Source organism: Bos taurus, chromosome 19 (genome assembly GCF_002263795.3).
Source record: "Bos taurus isolate L1 Dominette 01449 registration number 42190680 breed Hereford chromosome 19, ARS-UCD2.0, whole genome shotgun sequence".
NCBI lineage: Eukaryota > Metazoa > Chordata > Mammalia > Artiodactyla > Bovidae > Bos > Bos taurus.
The window spans coordinates 9,970,009-9,994,000 of NC_037346.1; the positions used below are offsets into that span (position 1 = coordinate 9,970,009).

Genomic DNA, 23,992 nt, shown 5'->3' on the forward strand with positions numbered 1-23,992 from the left:
CCCTCGGACTGCAAGGAGATCCAATCAGTCAATCCTAAAGGAAATCAATTCTGATATTCATTGGAAGGACTGATGCCAAAGCTGAAGCTCCAATACTTTGGCCACCTGATGCGAAGAACTGACTCACTGGAAAAGGCCCTGATGCTGGGAAAGATTGAAGGCAGGAGAAGAAGGGGATGAGAGAGGACGAGATGGTTAGATGGCATCACCAACTCGATGGATATGAGTTTGAGCAAGCTCCGGGAGATGGTGAAGGACAGGGAAGCCTGGCATTCTACAGTCCATGGGGTCACAAAGACTCAGACACGACTGACTGACTGAGCAACAACAGTAAGATGAAATAAATCTAAGAATTAGGTCTCTAAAGAGATGAATAAAATGGACAAGCTTCTAAGCAAGTCAAGGGAAAAAAATAAGAAAACACAAATAAGCAATGATATAACAAAAAGTTAACATCCCATATGCAGAGGGAGTTTTTAAAATTTAAAGGAACAGAGTAAATGACTTTATGCCAATACATTTATCTAATAAAATGAATTTGCTAGGAAAATTAATTATGAAAATTGATATAAGAAGCAAAAGAAATATGAGGACACCAGTAAACACACAGAAATGAAAAAGGCTGTTAAAAGTTTTATTCCCCGAAGAATTACTCAATAGTTTTATAGATGAATTTCATTACACTTTTAACAAACAGATGTCATGTTAAAATAATTTCTCAGCATAGAAAAGAACAAAGGCTTCTGAATTTATTCTACGAGATTGGCATAAAATCACAACTAAAATATGTTAATGAAAGAATAATGAAAGTATAGCTCTATTTTACTGATTTACTACATATTCAAGAATCCTAAGAATTAGCTGGGACTTCCTGGTGGCCCAGTGGTTAAGATTCCACATTTCCACTGCAGGGAGCACAGGTTTGATCCCTGGTTGAAGAACTAAGATCCCACATGTGCAAGAAGGAGGGCATAACTTCATAGTCAGTCCTCCTTATCAGTAATTCAGCATCCAAAGACTCAACCAACTGTGGATTTACTGAAAGTAATCTGTGGATAGGAGGACCATACAGTGCAAACCCATGCTGCTCAGAGTCAACCGTGTACTAAAAGATTACAAACCACAACCAAGTAGACAGACTCATTCTAGAATTCCAGGAATGGTCAGTATTAAATGACATCATTCTCTGTGTTCACAAAGTAAAAGGGCAAAATATGATTATTTTGACAGATGACAACAAGCATTTGATATCATTCTATACAACTTCTTGACTTAGAAAAACTCTTAGTAAGTAGTGTTGACAGAAAAAAAAAGTACAACCTAAAAGTTGAGAATTATGTTTTATTTGGCGGAGTTTCTGAGGACTTCTGAGGGACTACTCTGAAGTCAAGGGAGGAAAAATGTAAGGGTTTTTGCAACAAACATCAGGTAACTGGAACATCAAAAGATAACAGTTAATTAAAAAAACACAAGATATCCCAAGTTAATGAATTCAGCACTTTTCTACATATGGGAAGATGCAAGAGTCTGAGCTCACTGAAATCATTCCTTTAATATGCACTTCACCAATCTAAGGGCTTCCTGATAGCTCAGTTGGTAAAGAATCCACCTGCAATGCAGGAGACCCTGGTTCGATTCCTGGGTCAGGAAGATCCACTGGAGAAGGGATAGGCTACCCACTCCAGTATTCTGGCCTGAAGAATTCCATGGACTGTATAGTCCATGGGGTTGCAAAGAGTCGGACACAGCTGAGCAACTTTCACTTTCACTTCACTCAGCAAGCTAGGGTCAGTATCCTGTTCTTTCTCATTCACAGTTCCTTTAAGACTCTCCCATTCTGAGTTCCCTCAGGAAGGTGTAGTGGCTTGAAGGCTGTAACAGCCTTTGGTTTACTGCTATGGCACACATTTATCATTCACAATAGGAAAAGAAGTACTGGGTGAAATGGTGGAAGTCACAGGTTCTAAGGTTCAAATTCTTGGCTCTGCACTTACCACTGTGAAACTCCAGGAACCTTTAATGCCCTGTGCCTCAGTTTCTTTTTCTGTAAAGTGGGGATAAAATTAACTTGCCTCACAGAGTTATTGTTGGGATTAAATGAGTTAATACATGTGACTTAGACTACTTAGAATAGTATCCGTTAAATAATAAACACTTCGTAAATGTTAACCATTACTGCGGTTAGGAAAAGGGTATCTTTTTCAACTCTATAAAAACTACCTTTTGAAACATATAGCAAAATTTGAACTTAATGAGATAAAAACTAAGGAATTCTTAAATAGAGTTTAAAACATTACAAAAATTCTGTAACTGCTATTAGTTAACATCATTCCAAGATCCCAGCCTAGACAATACAATATGAAAAGTAAATAAGCAGGAAAGGAGTGGATAAGCTATGACTTTTGCTGATGATATGACTATATACTTAGGAAATTCAATATAACTGACTAAAAAACTTAGACTTTAAAAAACTCACTAAGTGGGCTAAACACAAAATAAACATATAAAAACCAACAGTCTTCCTATAACCAATAACCAACAGTTAGAAAATATTATGGAAGGAAAAAGAGATCCTATCACAATAGCAACCTAAATTACAATGTATCTAGAAACTAATATTAACAAGACATATACAGAACTTATACGAGGAAAACTAAAACTCTGAAGAAATATATGTGTGTAGAGAAGGCAATGGCACCCAACTCCAGTACTCTTGCCTGGAAAATCCCATGGATGGAGGAGCCTGGTAGGCTGCAGTCCATGGGGTCACTAGGAGTCAGACACGACTGAGAGACTTCACTTTCACTTTTGACTTTCATGCATTGGAGAAGGAAATGGCAACCCACTCCAGTGTTCTTGCCTGGAGAATCCCAGGGACGGGGGAGCCTGGTGGGCTGTCGTCTATGGGGTTGCACAGAGTCGGACACGACTGAAGCGACGCAGCAGCAGCAGCAACAGAAAATTACTGTTAGTCGCTCAGTTGTATCCGACTCTGTTACCCCATGGACTGTAACCCACCAGGCTCCTCTGAAAAACGGAATTCTCCAGGGAAGAATACTGGAGTGGGTAGTCATTCCTTTCTCCAGGGGATCTTCCCGACCCATGGATCAAACCCAGGTCTCCTGCACTGCGGGTGGACGCTTTACCATCTGAACCACCAGGGATGGCTTGAATACATGGAAACACCACATTACTCAATTTGAATGCTTTGATACTTAAAAGATGTCAATTCCTCAAATTAAATGTTAATTAATGCATTAAATGTAACATAATTCCAGTCAAAATGTTTTTCTGGAAAAGTAAACATGTAAGAACCATCAAAGACATCTTGAAAACAAAATGAAGGCAAACATATCACGGCATTATAAACTATACAACTACAGTGGTTAAGAAAAAGGAATGTGGGTCTGGTAGACAACGGAACAAACATTTAGCTTAACATTACTAAACTGCTGTTTTGTATGTTTTAAAAAAGTGTCCCACTGGCAATTTCACCTGGTCCAACTGTATGAATGAATTTAAAAACAGAACTATGTAAGTATGAGAATTTGGTCTATAATATAAAAAATGAATTTCATTTTGCTGAACAGAAGAGACTCTTCAAAAAACATGTTTCATTTTGGTGGGTGGGTTGGGCAGGGTGGACACTGAATTTACACACTGTCATGGAAAACAAGTTACATATGGAATAATGAACTAAATGTAAAAACGTTAAAAAATAAAAACAGAATCAAGAAAGCTAAGTGTTGTTTTAGAGCTGAAAAGGCCTTCAAATGAAAACATTAAACCCTCAAAGAATGAATACTATTAACAGATGTTGAAAATAAAAAATTTAAAACTTAATGTTTAGCAGAAAACAAAAACAAGTGACGACAAGGGAAGTATCTGAAGAAATATGTAACACAAGTTTTCTGCCAAAGTCCATCCAAAAAGCTTTACTTCTTTTGGTTTAAAATTGTTATTTCCTTGACAACTAGATAAGGTTGAGTATCTTTTAATACATTTATCGTCCTTTGGTATTTCTTCTTACCTTAATAACTTAATCATAACCTTTACTCATTTTTCGACTACATCATCACCTCTATTCAAAAGAATTCTATGTATTTGGCAATTACCCTGTCCTATTCATGTCTGCTATATTATTGCCATCAGTATCCAGCATTAATATATCTCATTGTAATAAACACACATATGGAAAGCTCAGAAGTAAAGCCTCACATACATGATTAACACAAGTATCCGTCAAAACAAACGCACAGTGGAATATTATGCATTCATTCATAGAAGAGAAGAAAATGTTGACATATGCTAGAACATGGATGAACCTTGAGAAGCTTATGGTAAGTGAAATAATCCAACCACAAATAAAATAAGTTTCCACTTATATGAGGTACCCAGAGTAATCAAATTCATAGACGGCTACCAGGGGATCGAGAGAGAGAAAGAAGAGATAGCAATCGTTTAATAGGTATGGAGACAGTTTCTCAAGATAAAAAGAAAGTTCTGTGGGTGGATGTTGGCATTGGTAGCACAACAATATGCATGTAATATTCAATGCCATTGATAACTACACTTAAAAAGGTTAAGACAGTAAATTTTAATAAAATGTGGTAAAATTTATCATGATTAAAATAATTTGTTTTTTAATTAAACACAGAATTACAATATGAATCAGCAATCACACTCTAGGTAAATACCCTCCAAAAAAATGAAAGCAGATACCTGAACAGATGCTGCACATACATTTTCATATCTGCATTATTCATAATAGCCAAAAAGTGGGAAAAATCCTTATGTCCATCAAGAGATGAATGGATAAACATACGATAGCATACATATATATAAAAGGGAGTATTACTCAGCCTTAAAAAGAAATGAAATTCTGACACTTGCTACAATATGAAGACTGAAGAAATTATGCTGAAGTGAAATAAGTCAGACACAAAAAGACAAATACTGTATGATTCCACTTATATGAGATATCTAGAATAATCAAGTTTATAGAAACAGAAAGTATAATAGTGGTTACCAGAAGAGTATGGGAAACCGGGAACACCGAGTTACTACTCAAAGTATATAAAATTTTAGTTTGGGATGATGAAAAAGTTGAGATGAATGGTGGTTATAGTAGCACAACAGCATAAATGTATCTAATGCCACTGAATTATATGGCTAACAATAACTAAGACAAGTATATGAAAACTGGCAACAGAATAAATCCTAAAAGTATTTTCACAAGAAAAAAAATTTTATTTTTAAAATTTTTATCTATGAAAGGATGGATGTTCCCTAAACTCATCGTGGTAATCGCTTCTTGATGTATGTAAGCCAAATCACTATTCTATGCACCTTAAATTTATACAGTTCTGTAGGTTAATTACTTCTCAATAAAACTAGAAGAAAAAAGGAGAGAAAAGTGACAAAAATAAAGGAGTCTCTTTTTTTTTTCTCAAAAAACAAAATAAAACAAGTTTGATAGTAAACTTTATGTTATTAATATATATATTTTACCACCAAAAAAACCCAGGTAAAAAAAGCAGGTATGTTTAAGAAAAGGAAAACAAGACACAGATGTCAAACTCCTTCCTAATTCCACCACCCCTCCAGGAACCACCCAATTTATGTGACGCTTCTCGAAGGAGCCGAGCAGTCATGCTCTGGTTTCCCAACTCATTCACTTCTGCTATACCCCTCCATGGGAATGGTTCCAAAAAGGCACATCCAACCTTCATCTTGATGCCTCTCAATGACAGACAACCACTCCACCTTTTTTGAGATGCATTAAAAAAAAATTTTTTTTGAGATTTCATTTCTTTTGTTATTCTCTACCTTAATGATTGCTCTTTTCAATTTCCTTTGCTACCTTCCCTAACAGGCCTTTAAATGTTTAAGTGCCCAGAACCAAAACTTCTCTTTTCCATTTAAACTCCCTTCATACTTGATCCCTGGTTTTAAACAACATCTGACACTGCTGACTCCCAACTGTTTATATCCAGCTTTACCCTCATATACTTCAGATTTACGAAAGCATTCAACTGCCTCTGAGATATTTTACTGGATCTAGCAGACATCTCAAACCAAACATGTTCAAAAAATTCCTGCCATGATACCTCATGGCCCACCATCCCACACCTGCTTCTTCCTATTTAACTTGCATCTCAGTTAACGATACCACCAGTCACTAAGTTGCTTAGACCAAATACTTAAACATCATTCTTAGTTTTTCTCTTTTCCTAAACCCTTTCTTACCAGGTTTGTGGGAAAGAACTGAGCCCTCATGGTTTAAAATATCCACTGTATGTAACAGATGAACTTCTCTCCTGTGTATCTAGAGTAGCACGAGTTATATATCATCCTTGGGAGACTTTAAAAAAGATTGGAACCTCGGTAAAGAAAGGCTGCTAGACTATGAGCAAGTCCACCTACTCAGTGCAGAAACTCGAGTAAGTCAGAGTATTTCATACAAGCTATTGCTATAGGTTGCGAACTGGTCTCACAACTTCCACTCTCAATCCTTTTCAGACCCTCTCCACACAACAAAGCAATCTTTGTTTTAGAAGTATATCAGATCATAAACACCCCTCTGATTTTTATTGTCTAGAGACTTCCCCCCAAAATCAGAATAAAACTCGAACTGCTTACTGAGGTCTTATAAGACCCATGTGATCTAATAGAGAAGGAAACGGCAACCCACTCCAGTATTCTTGCCTGGGAAATCCCACAGAGGAGCCCGGTGGGCTACAGTCCATGGGGTCGCAAAGTGTCAAGGCACAACTTAGCAACTGCACCTGATCAAGATCCTGTCTCTCTGACGTTATCTCCTGTTACCCTCACTTCTGCTTAGTTCACCATGTTCAGCCAAACTGGCCTTCCTTCGGCCTTCAGCCATGTAGAGTGAATCCTGATAGTGACTTTGCATTTTCCGTTCTGTTTACCCTGAAGAATGCTTCCCCCAGACCTCTGCACGGCTCCCACTCCTCAACCTTCAGGTGTCAGTTCAACGCTTGCCTCTTGAGGGACTTTCTTTCACTTGCTCTCCCCACCCCACTCCTCTGCTGTGGAATTCACAGGACTTTTTATCTACAGAAATAATCTTTACCTGTCTACACATTTTAATGTCCAATTCCTATCACATGAGTAATGAATGCAGGATTCATGAGAGTAAAGATTTTGTCTTATTTGTTGCCCAATACAGAATAAGCAATCAAGAAATGTTAACTCTGTTATATAGCAGAAAATATACAAAGTCAGTTTTGGATGGAAGAAAAAGCTGTATGTATTTGTAGTCCTAAGTAACACTGAGGGAGATATTTAAATATTATTATTCTGAAAATAACCTCTCCCCGAGTTTCCCAAATGACACATGGAGAAATAAAACTAAGCGGATCTTTTTCACTTACAGTTTCGTATGTAACAACTGGCAACTGATGACTTTGCCAAGAGCTCCATTCCCAATTCCTGTAATCTGCTGGAGTTCTCGGTCCCACATGCGGCCAGGGCTGCCTGGTCAGCAGAAAGGAGGCTCGCTGCCATGTCTCCAGAAGCAGCACTGCTGCTCTTTATTTCTGAAAGTGTGTTCTTTATATCAGCTTTACATCGAACTTCAGCCATTTGAGTTTTGAGTCTTTTTAGCATCTTTAAATCAGAGGGAACCCGCCACATTGCCTGCTGCTTCCTTTGGTCTTTATCTTTTCGAGAATACGATGCTGCAGAGAGGAAGTAACAAGTCACATTAACATAGACCTTAACATTCATGAAGCCATTCTGTACTGTGCATATAGGCAAATTTGAGGTGCAAGTAACCTAAAGCTCTTTAGGTGGTACCAACAATAAAAGCATGCATTAAATTCAATTAATGAAAACAGATACAAGTATCATAACTCTATTGACACCTACAAAGTTAAAATCTGGGTCACGTTTAGTTGTTGTTCAGTCATTCAGTCTTGTCCAACTCTGCGACCCCATGGACTGCAGCACGCCAGGTCTCCCTGCCCATCACCAACTCCCAGAGTTTACTCAAACTCGTGTCCATCGAGTTGGTGATGCCATCCAACCATCTCATCCTCTGTCGCCCCCTTCTCCTCCCGCCTTCAATCTTTCGTAGTATCAGGATCTTTTCCAATGAGCCAGCTCTTCCAATCAGGTGGCCAAAGTATTGGAGCTTCAGCTTCAGCATCAGTCCTTCCAATGAATATTCAGGGTTGATTTCCTGTAGGATTGACTGGTTGGATCTCCTTGCAGTCCAAGAGAGTCTCAAGAGTCTTCTCCAACACCACAGCTCAAAAGCATCAATTCTTTGGCACTCAGCTTTCTTTATAGTCCAACTCTCACATTCATACATGACTACTGGAAAAACCATAGCTCTGACAACACATACCTTTGTTGGCAAAGTGATGTCTTTGCTTTCTAAATACGCTGTCTAGATTTGTCAAAGCTTTACTTCCAAGGAGTATCTTTTAATTTCATGGCTGCAGTCACTGTCTGTACTGATTTTGAAGCCCAAGAAAATAAAATCTGTTTCTACTTTTTGCCTATCTATTTGCAATGAAGTGATGGAATCGGATGCCACGATCTTAGTTTTAAGCCAGCTTTTTCACTCTATCATCCTCATCAAGAGGCTCTTTAGTTCCTCTTCACTTTCTGTCATTAGAGTGGTATCATCTGCATATCCATAGTTATTGATATTTCCCCCAGCAATCTTGATTCCAGCTTGTGAGTCATCCAGTTTGGCAATGCACATGAGGTACTCTGCATATAAGTTAAATAAGCAGGGTGACAATATACACACTTGACATACTCTTTCCCGATTTGGAACCAGTCTGTTGTTCCATATCCAGATCTAACTGTTGCTTGCTGACCTGCATACAGGTTTCTCAGGAGGCAGGTAAGGTAACCTGGTATACCTATCTCCTGAAGAACTTTCCAGTTTGTTGTGATCCACGCAGTGAAAGGCTTTAGCCTACTCAATGAACCAGAAGTAGATGTTTTAGTGGAATTCTCTTGCTTTTTCTATGATTGAACAGATGCTGGCAATTTGATCTCTGGTTTCAGCCTGTACATCTGGAACTTCCTGGTTCACGTACTGTTGAAGACTACCTTGAAGAATTTTGAGCACTACTGTGCTAGCAAGTGAAACGAGTGCAACTGTATGGTAGTTTGAGCATTCTTTGGCATTGCCTTTCTTTGGGATTGGAATGCAAACTGACCTTTTCCAGTCCTGTGGCCTCTGTTGAGTTTTCCAAATTTGCTGGCATATTGAGTGCAGCACTTTGTCAGCATCATCTTTTAGAATTTGAAATAGTTCAACTGGAATTCTGTCACCTCCACTAGCTTTGTAGTAGTGCTTCCTAAGGCCAACTTGACTTCACCTTCCAGGATGTCTGAAACTAGGTGAGTGACCACATCACCGTGGTTATCTGGGTCATTAAGGCCTTTTCTGTATAGATCTGTGTATTCTTACCATCTCCTCTTAATCTCTTCTGCTTCTCTTAGGTCCTTGCCATTTCTGTTCTTCATCTGTGTCCATCTTTGCGTAACATATTCCCTTGGGAGCTCTAATTTTCTTGAAGAGATCTGTAGTCTTTCCCATTCTATTGTTTTTCTCTATTTCTTCACATTATAATAACTCAAATCTGAATTATACATTTAACTCTAAATGTGCTTTCTTCTTTATATTTATTCACTTTTCTCAAATTTTCTATACTGAGCTTTTAGTATGTTCACAATTAAAAAATAAAAAACAAAACAGAAAAAGCATAAACCTAGAAGCCAAACACTTAGTCAACTATGTTATACATAGTATATAAAATATACAGTCTAACTCATTTTAAAAAGGTGATTTACTGAACTGTTATCCAATGTGGATGCAGGTATTAAGTGCCATGCTGCCAAGTCGCTTCAATCGTGTCCGACTCTGTGCGACCCCATAGACGGCAGCCCACCAGGCTCCCCCATCCTTGGGATTCTCCAGGCAAGAACACTGGAGTGGGTTGCCATTTCCTTCTCCAATGCATGAAAGTGAAAGTGAAGTCACTCAGTCATGTCTGACTCTTCGCGACCCCATGGACTACAGCCCACCAGGCTCCTCCGTCCATGGGATTTTCCAGGCAAGAGTACTGGAGTGGGGTGCCATTGCCTTCTCCATTAAGTGCAATGGAATATCATTGAAAAAAAAAAAAATTACTTCCCTGTCAGTGAGTCTTTGCGGTCATTAAACTAATAATACTTTGTTTCTTCTAAGAGAAAGTAGTTGAAGTTGTTTTTAATTTCTTTTCCCCAACTCAAATATTAAAGAGAGAAATGAGCAAGGAAAAACACACAATTTCTATGCAGGAAAGAGAAAAGATTCTGGAAATCTAGGGATTCTGGAAATCAAAGAACATTATGACTGACTCAAAGCAAGAAGAAATCAAGTTCCTCACCCCCAAAAACACCCCTAAACTCCTTAAGAGGTACCCTAACTAGACAGAAGAACAAGTCCTTTCCTAGCAGGAATGACAGCTGACCCTGCTCACACACTGCAACAATCCATGCCGTAAGAGAGGGAAAAGGCAGACACCACGGTGTGTTCAACAGCCACTCCCTCACTTCCACCATGCCTGCAGAGCCCAGCCTGTGTTTAGGTGTTAGGCAGGCCAGCACTGCTGAGGGCAATGAGAGCTGTCCTTTGCTTGGCCCCAGAGGGTACGAGCCTACGACTGGTCTAAGCTTATTCCTCTTGGAGCATTTAGAGTGGGCACATGACTAAGAATTTCAGCCAAAGTTGGGGGAGGGGAGAGAGAGCCTCCATTCTGACTGGGAGATTTTATTATGTTGGGGATACAGCTAAAAGTAGAGGAGCTTGAATTCAAACCAAGGAGTCTGCCTCCAGAGTCTTAATACTTTGCTCTCCAGCATCACAGGAATAGGTCTTTTACATCCCATCTTTTCTTTCCTGATAGTGACACACTCCTGTGCCTAAATGATGCCTGAAACTGTGGCAGTCATCTTAACGTCATGCCAGAAGAGGCAAGAAAACTGCAGGAAGACCATCCCTTGCCCTGCCTTTAAATACCTGATGCACATGGAATCACTAACCTCCAGATGGAGTATGTATAACAAAGTGCCTTTATTCCTGTTAGTTAAGGCACGATTAGCATGATTTTGCTACTTGCAGCTGAAAGCATTCACAATAGACTATTAGGAGAGATTTTAGAAACCCAGGATTTGGTCTCAGATCAACCATTTAATTGCTGTAACTTTCTTTAAATCTTCCAGCTTCTGAGTCCATTTATTTATTTGTGAAATGAAGACAATAATATATATTGTAACAGGGCTGTCCTGAGGCTCAGGAGATCCAATGGCTATGAAAGCACAGCGTAGCTCCCATTCAACCCCCTGTCCACCAAAGTATCACAGCAGTGTTTAAAACCCAAATCAGATGTTACATTCCTGCTTAGGATCACCGAGGAAATATCAGTAGAGCACACAGGCCCTGCATTATCTGATGCCACCTCCACTTCCTCGGCTTTCCCCTCTGCCTCTCGGTGGCTCAGTGCCCCTAGTCCTGCAGCTCCGCTCGGCAGCCATGCTCTGTCCTCACCCTTCTCACATGTTCTCTTCCCTCTGCTCTTGCTGCTAACTCAGACTTACCAGGTCTGATCGGAAATGTCTCCTTCTTCAAGCACCTAAACACACCAATTGCTCCCCTCCTTTCAAATCAGTTCTTACCTAATTTTGTAGAGCACACTATATTACAGTAAGGAAGACAGACAAGTAGAATGTGAATAACTTAGAGGCTGAGATTACATCTTAGTGATCTTTGCATTCTAGGCCATGCAGCCTATGGCACAAAATATTCAAAATGTTTTGCTAAATAAAATCTTTGTGGCTATCATGTCCCACCCTACATCTACCTGGACTTAAAGAAGAAAACCTGTATTAACCCACATGATTTAGTTTACTATTACTAGAAACTGACAAGAATTTTTAAAAGTAAGCCCAATCAAATGCTAAGCACTGGGCTAGGCAGGGGATACAAGAGTGAACAGGGCAAACACCCAGTCTTTGCCTTCACAAAGCTCACAGTCCAGCTGAGAAAAAATGAAAATCCATTCCAGTACTGTGTGGTAAGTGCCAAGACGGGAGAGTGTAAAAGTGCTATGGAATCTTGTACCACAGGAGCCTGACAAGGATACTCACCGCACTGAGGACGAGAAGCCTTTCTGAATCTGTCAAGTTATAAGGTTAAGAACTGAGAGTCTCATCTATAACACTCATTCGCCTCTTTCAAGAATGACAGTTATCCACAGCTCCTCCTTCAGACTTCAGTGTCCATCCCACCACCCCCCTTCTGGTAACCTAAGCTACTTCAGAGTGCTCTGTTGTTGTTGCTGTTTAGTTACTAAGTTGTGTCCGACTCTTTTGCGACCCCACGGACTGTAGAGTGCCAGGCTCCCTGTCCAAGGGATTTCCTAGGCCAAGAATACTGGAGTGGGCTACCATTTCCTCCTCCAGGGGATCTTCTCAATTCAGGGATCAAACTCGCCTCGTGTGTTGGTGGGTGGATTCTTTACCACTGAGCCATCTGGAAAGTCCTCTTTACCGTATTACAATTAGTTGCCAAGCCCCATAAACTCTACCTCCACAAGTATAACTCTTTGCTCTAAGTAAACTACTTCTCCACTGCCCAGGTTAATCTGTTCCCTAGAGGTTTAAAAGAATTTTTATAATGCCAAAAAATCCTGAAGATCTTACCCCAGCTCCACACGTTATAATGACTGAGAAAATACACAGAAACATATGAATCTGTCCTCTCATACTGGGAATGACAATAAACATCTACAACTGTATCCTGATTAAATTTTCCTTTCTGATAGTTTTCTTAACACTGCAAGCTTTCTAAAATATAGTTTGAATCAAACTATTCCTAAACTGAAACAATGGTTACCCACTGTTCACTATGAATAAATTCCTCGGGCAAGCCTTTCACAGAACAGATCCAACTTGCCTTTCTATCTACCACTGCGCGTACCTCAAAATCAGGTTCAGCCACACTATCTGTTGTTCATACCCTGATGCCCCTTATGATGTCCCTTTTATGAAACAGTGGTTAAGAACAAAAACCTAGAGTAAGCCTGATACGTGACAGGTGTTCACTATGAACAACTCCATGCCAACAAATTTGATAACCTAGATGTAACTCCTTGAAAGTCAATGTGCCAAACTCACAGAAGAAAAAACAGACTATATGAATAGGCCTGTATATATTAAAGAAATTCAGTCAGTAACAATACCTTTCTAAAACAGAAAGCATCTGGCCCAAATCAATCCACTGGTGAATTCTACCAAACATTTAAAGAAGAAATTATAAAATTCTCTACAGTCTCCACAAGAAGCAGAGGGAATACTTCTTTACTGAATCTATGAGGGCAGCATTATTCTAATATCAAAGTCAGACAGACATTACAAGAAAACTACAGACCAGTATCTCTGACGAACACAGATACCAATAACCCTCAACAAACTATTAGCAGACTGAATTAAACAATATATTTAAAAAACCATACATGACAACCAAATGAGATTTATCCCAGGTATACAAGGCTTGTTCAATATTTGAAAATCATTTAATGTAATCTATTTACATCATATCAATAGATGCAAAAAAAAAAAAGCATTTCACAAAATCCAGCAACCATTCACAATAAAACCTCAGAATAGAGGGGAACTTTCTCAGCTTGATAAAAGAATATCTATGGAAAATTTACAGCTAGTATTATACTTTCTGGTGAGAAACTTAAACGCTTTCCCATCAAGATCAGGGACATCTTTTCACCACTCCTTTACAACCGCTACAGTAAGTTCTCGCTAATGCAATAAGACAAGAAACGGAAATGAAAATATACAGATCGAGAAGGAAAGAATACACAAAGAATACAAAATGAACACTAAAATTCAAGCAAGCATTTTAATAAAAGAAACCTGGATCTTTCTGTAACGTTAGCCTTAAATACCCTCTCACAGAAAGGTCATTTTTCACTTGGCTTCCATGACTCTCTTCTCTCTCCTCTCCAAAGGCTCTTCATCTGGCTCATCTTCCACACACGCAATAACAACAGATGTTCACCATAATTATGTTCCATGGCACCCCACTCCAGTACTCTTGCCTGGAAAATCCCATGGATGGAGGAGCCTGGTGGGCTGCAGTCCATGGGGTTGTTAAGAGTCGGACACGACTGAGCGACTTCACTTTTCATTTTCATGCATTGGAGAAGGAAATGGCAACCCACTCCAGTGTTCTTGCCTGGAGAATCCCAGGGACAGGGGAGCTTGGTGGGCTGCCGTCTATGGGGTCACAAAGAGTCGGACACAACCGAAGGGACTTAGCAGCAACCCTTTTAAAGGATTTCTTGAAACTCTTTCTCCTGAAATCTTCTACTCCCTTCGTTTTAATTACTTAGCATCACCTCTCGGCAGATAACTGCCTATATTTCAGTCTTAATTTTTAGCTATCTGCTAAGCATCTCTACTGTGATATCCCGCTGGTATGTCAAACTCAATATGCTTAAATCCAAACCTTGTTCTTCCTCTCTCTTTCATACCCCATCCCCCTTGTCACAGACTTTATCATTTTGATCTAAAACTCAATTCATTTCATTTATATTATCCATTTTAATAGAAAACTTTCAGAGAACAGAGATCTTATTCTGTTTATATAGTTTACATTCTTTTCTCTGACACTGAATTTTTCAAAAACAATATTTTACTTGTCTATAAAATATGCTATTCCTTGGACAACTGTAATTTTTCAACCATAATTGTATTGTTGGGTATTTTCAAAGAACTCTGATTGTTTTCTCTTTGGAATATACTCCTAAAAATGAAGTTACAGGATTAAAGGATAGAGGTATTTTACATCTACTACAAAATTTTCCTTCAAAAAGGTTAAAACAATGTATACATCCACCTGGAGGTTCAGAACTTGTTTGCTTCACTAAGTCTTTGCAAACAACAATGGTTATAATTTAAGCAAAATCTTTGCTAATAAGTTTTTTTTAAAGGGCATTTGTTGATCACAAGAACTATGTGTAATTTAAATTTTCTCTTTATAATTTTCTACATTTTAACTTTCTACAATAAAAATGCCTCAGAAAAAAATCATATACAATGTGATAAGTGCTGTTTTGTACCAGCATAATACAAAATGTACTTGAATGATAGAAAAAGGCAACTGTTTCTTAGCCTGATTGGAGACAGTCTTTCAAACTGAGGACCCAGGCTTTCAGGAAGTATACTTTAGGAACAAAGAGAACTAAATAATCCAAGTTCTGATCTATCTTCCACTAGAGCAGCTCTATTTCTGTTTTCTACACTGAGGCTCTGCCTTAAACTCTACTTGAAAAGTGAGTTCTGCTGCTATAAAGAAGCATCAAAATCACTGTTCTAAATCACTGATTTGATTTGTAAAGTACTACTTTTTTTTTTTAGGAAGGTAGGAAAAATGTTCAGTTTATTTTAGAAAGCTTTCCAACAAAAATGGTTTCAAAGTATGCCATTTAAAAGTAAATGTCTAGCACTTCCCTGGTGGCACAGTGGCTAGGAATCCGCCTGCCAATGCAGAGGACATGGGTTTAACTCCTGGTTTGGGAGGATTCCACGTGCTGTGGAGCAACTGAGCCCGTGCGCCACAGTACTGAGCCTGCTTGCTGCAACTACTGAAGCCTGTGTGCCTACAACCTGTGCACCGCAACCCGGGAGTAGCCTCCACTCTCTGCAACTAGAACGTGCCCCTGATGTCCACAACTAGAGAAAATCTGTGCACAGCAACAAAGATCCAAAACAACCAAGTTTTAAAAATAAAATTAACAGGTGTAAGTTTAAAAATGGGAAAACCTGTGTCTAAAGTTTAAAAAGTCCACATGTGACTATACTTGCAAATTTATTTAAGTGTATACATCATATTACAGTAACACAAATGTAATTTCATTTAACAAATAATTTTTTTAAAAATACTGCTGCTAACTGGTATACATTTTTAGGCTACTGAACATCAAAGCATGAGTAAACCTTCTATTTGTTAACACACAGTCCCACTTAGACATCAAGGTACTCATGAGGCCTGCGAAACTTTAAGTCCATTCACAAAGAGGACAACTGTAATTCACATGGATCAAACTGCCCAGTAGTCACAATCTACAAGGCAAATCATATCAAAACCTTTTTACAGGCACTTTGACATTATTTTTGTACAAAATACCTTTGAACAATAACAAAAAACTGATTTAATTGATATATTTTTATAAAATACAACGAAAAATCAATTTGTGACAGAAACATACCATGTTCCAACACTTAAGATATCGGAATTTAAATTTAAGAATTCTTTTGGAGAAGAACAGAAAAAAGGAAAATTACTGTTCATATTTTACCTGTGGGCTGAAGTGAAGCAGGGGGCCGAGGCTGTAAGCCCCACAAATTTTCCATACTGCTCCGGTCCTTAAGGTCCAAGAGATGTATTAAAATTAAAGGATCGATGTCTAATAAACTACTGGTAGCAGCAGAGCACAAGTGTGCTCTTCTTGACATTCTGCTACTGGCACCCACATAGCCATGGTTACCACCTGCAAAAGAAAGAGATACAGAAAATGAAAGCTACATGTAATTGGACAAATTCAACTATACTTAAAAGAAAAAAGTAAACTGGTTAATGTTGTTTGAATACTTATGGACCTATCTCTTAGGAGCTGGTGTTCACGATGAGACGCACAAAGAAACCGTATCGCCAGAGAAGTGTACAAAGAACAGTGAATGACCACTGGCCTCATTACTACTCAAAATTTAGGAGTTACCCACAACCCCATCCTGCGTGCATGCTCAGTCATGTCAGACTCTTCACGACTCCATGGACTATAGCCTGCCAGGAGCCTCTGTCCGTGAAATTTTTCAGGCAAGAATACTGGATACTGGAGAAGGTTGCTATTTCCTCCTTCAGGGGTATCTTCCTGACCCAGGGATCAAACCCATGTCTCTTGCATCTCCTGCACTGGCAGGTGGATTCTTTACCACTATCGCCACCTGGGAAGCCCCATCCTAAACCCCAGAAATAAAAAGGCGAGAGCATGTACAATATACACAACTGGGGAATAAGTGTTAAGGAAAAGGACAATGTTTCTTACCACCCAGAGGTCTTGGATGAAAGTCAAGCCCCCTGGTGTAACAGATCCCAAGGATCTAGACACCAAAATGGAATCTGCAGGTCTAGGAACAGTAAAATACTCAGGTCATGACCGTCTGGCAAGACATTTTTTCTAGTTTGATTAAATACTAAACTTACAATTTGAATATTTTAGACTTAACCTATTAATGCCTGATACATAATATGATATCTGAGAACACGGTCAATCTGTATTACCTATATTGAACTTAAAAAGCTCCTTAACCCAAGGAAATCATCTGACTTTTCTCCAGTGCCTAGTACAATGTCTAAGAAGTATTAGGTATGGAAATGTTGGTTAAAACTGACCTCCTTAAATAAAGTTATTTAAATATATTCTTAAGAAAAACACATTAAAAAATGTTACATGCAAAGTCTTAAAGTAGATAATATAAAAATAACATGAAGTAATCAGGTCCTGACTATTCATGAGGGTGTTTCTAAAGAGATGGAGATGGATGGGGGGCACTTAGGAGAAAAGTTTATTATTCAGAAGCTTCAGGCCAGTTATTTACTTACATGTTTTTCATCTATATTCACATCCTCACATCCTTACCTTCTACTTGTTTGTCCTTCCTCTTCTAAGGATTATCCCATTGCCAATTTCTCTTTTACCCTCTGTACACACCACTGCAACTCCTATTTTTTGTTTTTGCAACTTCTATTTTATAAGACAGAAAACTATTCCCTCTCCCCCTTGAAACTGTTCCTTAGCTCTTTTCCTTTACTAGGAAGTTCCCAAATCAGGCTGCATATAAGTCAGTTGGAGGAGTTTTTAAAATGATAGGTTCCTGGCCCTACTCTAGATGTCCTGAATGAGGATATTGGAGGGGGATCCAGGACTTTTTCAAAAAGCTACTCAGGTGGTTCTGATTATACAGTAAATAGGTTCATCCAGATTATGGTATCGATTGCCCAACTATCTGGTTCTTCAAAAACAAAAGTTGTTTCTCTCTCATGTTAAATGGACTTCCAAGCACAGAAATGAGTGTTAACAGTCTTCTATTTTCTAACCACTCTTCCAGGTCACTCACTACTCTCACCAATGAGCAAAGCTCCTTTCTGTTGTGGTTCATGTCCTTTGGCTACTCCATCCCTCCCAGGTTCCCATCCTTCCACACAGTATCACATTTCATCCAAAGGCATCAGAGATTTTAGCATCTATTTCAGTTTCCCCCTCTAAGAGTTAATACTGCCATTAACCTGGGGAGTGTGTGGAGTCTGTCTCATACAGCCTAGTTGCATGAGCACATGCTCAATTGGTTCAGTCATGTCTGACTGTTTGCAACCCCATGAACTGTAGTCCACCAGGCTCCTCTGTCCAGGGGATTTTCCTAACCCAGGGATTGAACCCGCATTTCCAGCACCACAGGAGAATTCTTTACTGCTGAGCCACCAGGAAGTCCATAAAGCCTAGTGAATGATCACAAATTAATAGCACCCCAAGATTCCTCCAAGCCTCCTAAAATTGCTCACTTACCATCCTCCCCAAAGGTAACTTCCATCCAGAGTAAAACATCATAGATCAGTTTGCCTGTTTCTGAACCTTTTTTAAATGCAATGATACAGCTATATTCTTATATTCTGCTTCTTTGCTCAGTATTATATTCATGAGATTCATCTATATTGCTATATATAGCAGCTTATTCATTTTTATTATTTCTGTGCAGTGCTATAAAATATGAATATATACAACTACTTTATTTCTATTAGGAAAGAATTTGGGTTGCTTTTTGCTACTAGAAATAAAGCTACTGAACTTATAAGCAGAAAACTGCTCCTGAACTTCACATGGGGAAAAAAAAACTCGTAAAAAAAGCAAATGGATGCTCTCTTCCTAAGCCAAGCCAGATTAAGCCTGCTAAAATGTCACACTCATCTATCTGAGCTCTTGATTTTACTACAGTGTTTGTATGTATTAGCAAAAATTTGAGGTCCTACGCAGTCTAGACTCAAACTACCTTTCCAGTCTTCTCTAGTTTTTGACTTTCTTTGTTAAAAATTACATTTACTTTTTTAAAATTAAAAATACAAGAAAACAAAATCACCTAAAAAAGAACAATACTGCTCTAAATTATCTTGTAAAACTCAACTGGCAAATACCAGCTCCCTTCTGTCGGAAGTGGAAAAGTCATAGGATGTGTATATTTAGCCTTAGCCTATACTGCCCAACAGTTTTCTAAAGTAGAGTTATCATTTTCATTCCTACCAGCAAGCTATCAGAGTTTCCATCTCTCCACATGCTTTCAACATTTAGTACTGCCAGTTTAAAAAGTATTAGCCATTACAGTGGGTATTCAATGGTATCATAATGTGGATTTTATCTGGCATTCCCTGAAAAAGAATGAAGAAGAATGAAGAGTCTCAGAGACCTGTGAAACCCCACCAAGTGTACCAACATAAACGTAATGGGAGTTAGAAAAGAGGAGAAAGAATATTATTCAAAGAAAAATGGGTAAAAATTCCCTACATATAATGAAAACTATTCATGTAAACATCCAAAAAACTCAAGAAACTTCATGTAGGATAAACAACAATAGCACCACAACTTGCATTTCTCTGACAAAAGCAGTATCTTTAAAAATGTGTACTGGTCATCTACATAGACTCCTTTGTGAAGTGTCTATTCTTGTCTTTTGCCTAGTTTTTTTTTCTTTTTTTACATTTTCAAGTTAGGATTTTATTTCCTTTGGATAAATACTTAGAATGTGATTGATGGATCATATGGTAGTTCTGCATTTAATTTTTTGAGAACACTCCATTCTATTTTCCATAATGTCTGTACAAATTTGCATTTCCACCAACAGTGCGCAAAGGTTCTCTTTTAAAGAGGCTGTCATCTTTCCCTTATTGATTTGTAGAAATTCTTTACATATAATGGGTGAATCTTGTAAATAATATTTTAATTAGTTTATTAATTTCAATGAATAAAAACTACAACTCCTATTTTAAAAATCTTTTTAAAATAATTTTTTATTTTGCAGGCTGTGCTGGGTGTTCGTTGCTGTGAGGGTTTTTTCTAGCTGTGGCGAGCAGTTACTCTCTATTTTGCAGTGCACGGGCTTCTAACTGTGGTGGCTTCTCCTGCAAGCAAGGGCTCCAGGGCACACAGGCTTCAGCAGCTGTGGCACACGGGCTCGCAGTAGTTGCAGTTCCTGGGCTCTACAGCACAGGTTCCACAGTTGTGGAGCACGGGCTTAGTAACTCACCAAAGACCAGGGACTGAACCCACGTCTCCTGCACTGGCAGGCGATTCTTTACCAATGAGCCACCAGGGAAGCCCTGATGATGCCTATTTTTTTTAAAAAACAATGCATATTACTACCCAGACTGCACATCTGTGGTCTTCCAAGCAGCCAGTTACATGGGTCTGGAGATCGTAACGTGGGAGTCGCACTGGCCCATCAATATCAGCATGGATCACACTGAATATATTATCCTCTGCTCCGAGACTCACTAGCTTATGGAATGAGGCCCAAACTAGAGACCTTAAGGAATCACCCCCACACCACCACCGACTCCAATCCAGCCGGTAAGACACTCCCAAGTCATATAGAGTCTTACTATTTAACATCTCTCAAAAGGTTTCTTCTTCTCCGCCTCTACTATTCTTGCCTTATTTTGGGCCCTCAAACTGTCCCTCCTGGAATATTGAGGTAATTTCCTTGTATTTTTTTGGCTACACCGTGCACCCTGTGGGATCTTAGTTTCCCAACCAGGGGTCAAACCCATCCTCTCATCAGTGAAAGCACAGAGTTCTAACCACTGGACTCCCAGAGAACTTTCACAGTAGTATCCAATTTCATCTCATCCACCTTTAACCCATTTTTCACTATATAGACAAATCTGATCACATTCACTCTTAAAGACCTTTAGTGGTTCCACAGAATAGAAGGCCAAGCTCCTTAGCCAGGCAAATAAGACTTTCCATTACCTGATCTTGTAACGTGATGGACCTGGAGGGTATTATGCTAAATGAAATAAGTAAGACAGAGAAAGATAAAGAAATATGACTTCACTTCTATGTAGTATCTGTATGTAAAATCTAAGAAACAAAACAAATGGACAAACATAACAAAACCAGAAATAGTCAATACACAGAAAACAAACAGGCTGTTATCAGAGGGGAGTCGGGTAGAGAAGAGGAAAGAAAAAAAAAAGGTAACCATGTGAGGCAATGAATTCTAACTGGCGTGATCATGCTGATCATTTCACAATGTGTATTTATCTGAAACCGTCATGCTGCACACCTTAAACATATACAATTTTTCTCAATTATACATTTTAAAGCTGGGGGAAAAATGAGCAGGAGTCAGCACATGAAGGCCATTTTATACCATATTAATGAGTTTGGATTTCATCCTATAAGTAAATGGAATGAAATAAAGGGTTTTTAAGGAGAGAAGGGGTATAATCAGATATTATTTTGAAGGGAATAAAAAGTCACTTCATTCGCAACTCATGCCATGGGAAACAGAATGGATGGGAGCAAAAATGGATACAAAGAACCCAAACAGCCTCTCATTCAGGTTGAAAGACACAGGCCGACTCCAGAAATGGCAGTGGAATGTGAAGTAACAAATGTATTCACTATCTAGGAGGAAGAATCAACAGATTTTGGTGACATATTAAAGGGAGAGTGGAAGGAGAGGAAAGGTGAAGAATATACAGCACTACTCATCATCAAGATGACAGCCATCACTGATGGGTAAGCCTGAAAATGAAAAGGTAATGATTTCTGTTTAGGAGATCTAAGACTGAGACATCAAAACCAAACCACTACATCGGTCTGGAAGTCATGAGAAAAATAAAGGCTAGAGATGGAGCGGGGAGTAATCAGCATACAAACAGAACTGACATACAGGTGTGACTGAGATCACCTAGAAATAAAGTTAGAGACAGGAGTACAGTGCAGAAGTGGAAGTTGAAATGCTAAGGAGCAGTATTAAAGAGGTCTTCAGATATTCAAGCATGCTACAGAACATGCCAATGTTCATACCAAGGGCGATGCAGGTAAAACAGAAGCAGTAAAAAAACTAGTTGATAACTGATCTAGCCAAAATCCCCGTGCTCAACTGAATAGGTCCAAGACAACAAAAGAAACCCTTACTACTTAAAACTGCTTATCCCAGGAGCGGCCGTGTACTTGAGCAAAAAGCTAGGTTCAAGACGACGACGTGAGGTTCTGGTCTAGCTATACCAACTAAATCTCTGAGCTTTTTCCACATAAACTGAGTTCTCAAAACGTCTTCTGTAACTCAAAGATTCAGTGATTCTATTCTAATTAATCTATAGTAGAGGTAGATATACAAACAAAACTTATGTATCATAAAAAGTAAGCTTGTAATAGTGGATAAGATCATGAGCTTTGGATTCAAATAAACAAAAAACTCTAATTCCTCTTTCATTTACTTAATTGTAAAACGACAACATGTTGCTTAATTCCTTTGCACATCAGTTTCTACAGCTACAAAAAGAAGATAATATTAAAATCTGCCTCCAAGAATTTTATAGGTAAATGAGATAAGGTACACATTAAGTGCTTTCGCATAATGCCTGCTATGTAAGAATGCATCAAATTTTAGCTATTACTATTCTAAATACTATTAGTAATATCCCAAAATCCATACATAAAATACAGTCCTTCTAACACCATGAACAATGTAGTGCAATGGCTGCCACATATTAAAATATGATACAGTCAAAGAAGAGGAAAGAGAAGACAGGATGGCTGTGGGGTTTGGCTCCAGTACCTGGAGGTCCTGCTGCAGCTGCATCTTCCATGAGTTCCCCCTCTTCCAATTCCATGTTGTTGTATTCCACATCATTCTCTCCAGACCTAAGAATATACAGAATTCATTTTTCCACATAGTAAGTAAAATTAACATTATCTGTCATATCTCAAAGAATTTTACAACAATAGTGTATAGCTTTCTCCTATGAAGTAACAGTATATTTCTAAACAGAAAACTGAGGGGAAAGACTTTCGTCATTATCACATGTATGTACAGTATTATTAATGTTCAATCTACCTTTTTAAAGTACTAAAATAGGTTGGCAACATTTAATTTTCAAAATGGAAAATCTGAGAACCATGTAAGCAGAAGAGATTATAGCTTCAAAGAATTTGTAATTTAATGGTAGTAAATTACGGTTAAAACTGTACATTTTAAGGTTAACAAGGATGTTCAAATTACTATATATGACTAAAAACTAGTTTCTTAAGATATCATTTCAGAAAAGACGGTGTTGTTTATCAAAACACAATTGTCTTATTTTACACGACAAAGTACTATATGGAATAGCACAAATCAGCGCTAGTTGTGGGTATTTAAAGTGAAAGTCACTCAGGCGTGCCCGACTCTTTGCAACCAATGGACTATACGGTCCATGGAATTCTCCAGGCCAAAATACTGGAGTGGGTAGACTTTCCCTTCTCCAGGGGATCTTCCCAACCCAGGAATTGAACCAGGGTCTCCTGCATTGCTGGTGGATTCTTTACCAGCTGAGCCATCAGGAAGCCCAAAGTAGTCTGAAAATCAATTCCCAGGTTGACAGAATGAGAAGCTCTACAGATCTGCTCTCCAGTAACACTGTGAACATTATTTTTTAAGGCAACAGTTTAGACTCTGGAAATGATTCTAAGAGCATATAGCAAATGAAAAACAGTAATGAAATTTGGTAACAACAATGAGTCTGTGGTACGTGAACCAAGAGCAGTGATACAGCAATTCCACTTCTGACTGATGCACCCAAGCATATAAGGCTCCCATTTCCCACAGCTCCCAGGAAAAGGGC

The 23,992-nt window shown here is 38.6% G+C and overlaps 1 protein-coding gene across 6 annotated transcripts in view; it reads right to left on the reverse strand.

Moving 5' to 3' along the window:
* TRIM37 (tripartite motif containing 37) overlaps window positions 1-23,992 on the reverse strand; it is a 151,462-nt gene that overhangs the window by 31,749 nt on the left and 95,721 nt on the right. For all 6 annotated transcript variants that reach the window (XM_024980481.2, XM_005219934.4, XM_024980480.1 and 3 more), the window contains 3 exon segments: window positions 22,948-23,033; window positions 16,410-16,601; window positions 7,401-7,706 (listed from right to left, as the gene is read on the reverse strand). In XM_024980481.2, coding sequence (XP_024836249.1) covers window positions 7,401-7,706; window positions 16,410-16,601; window positions 22,948-23,033 — 584 coding nt within the window.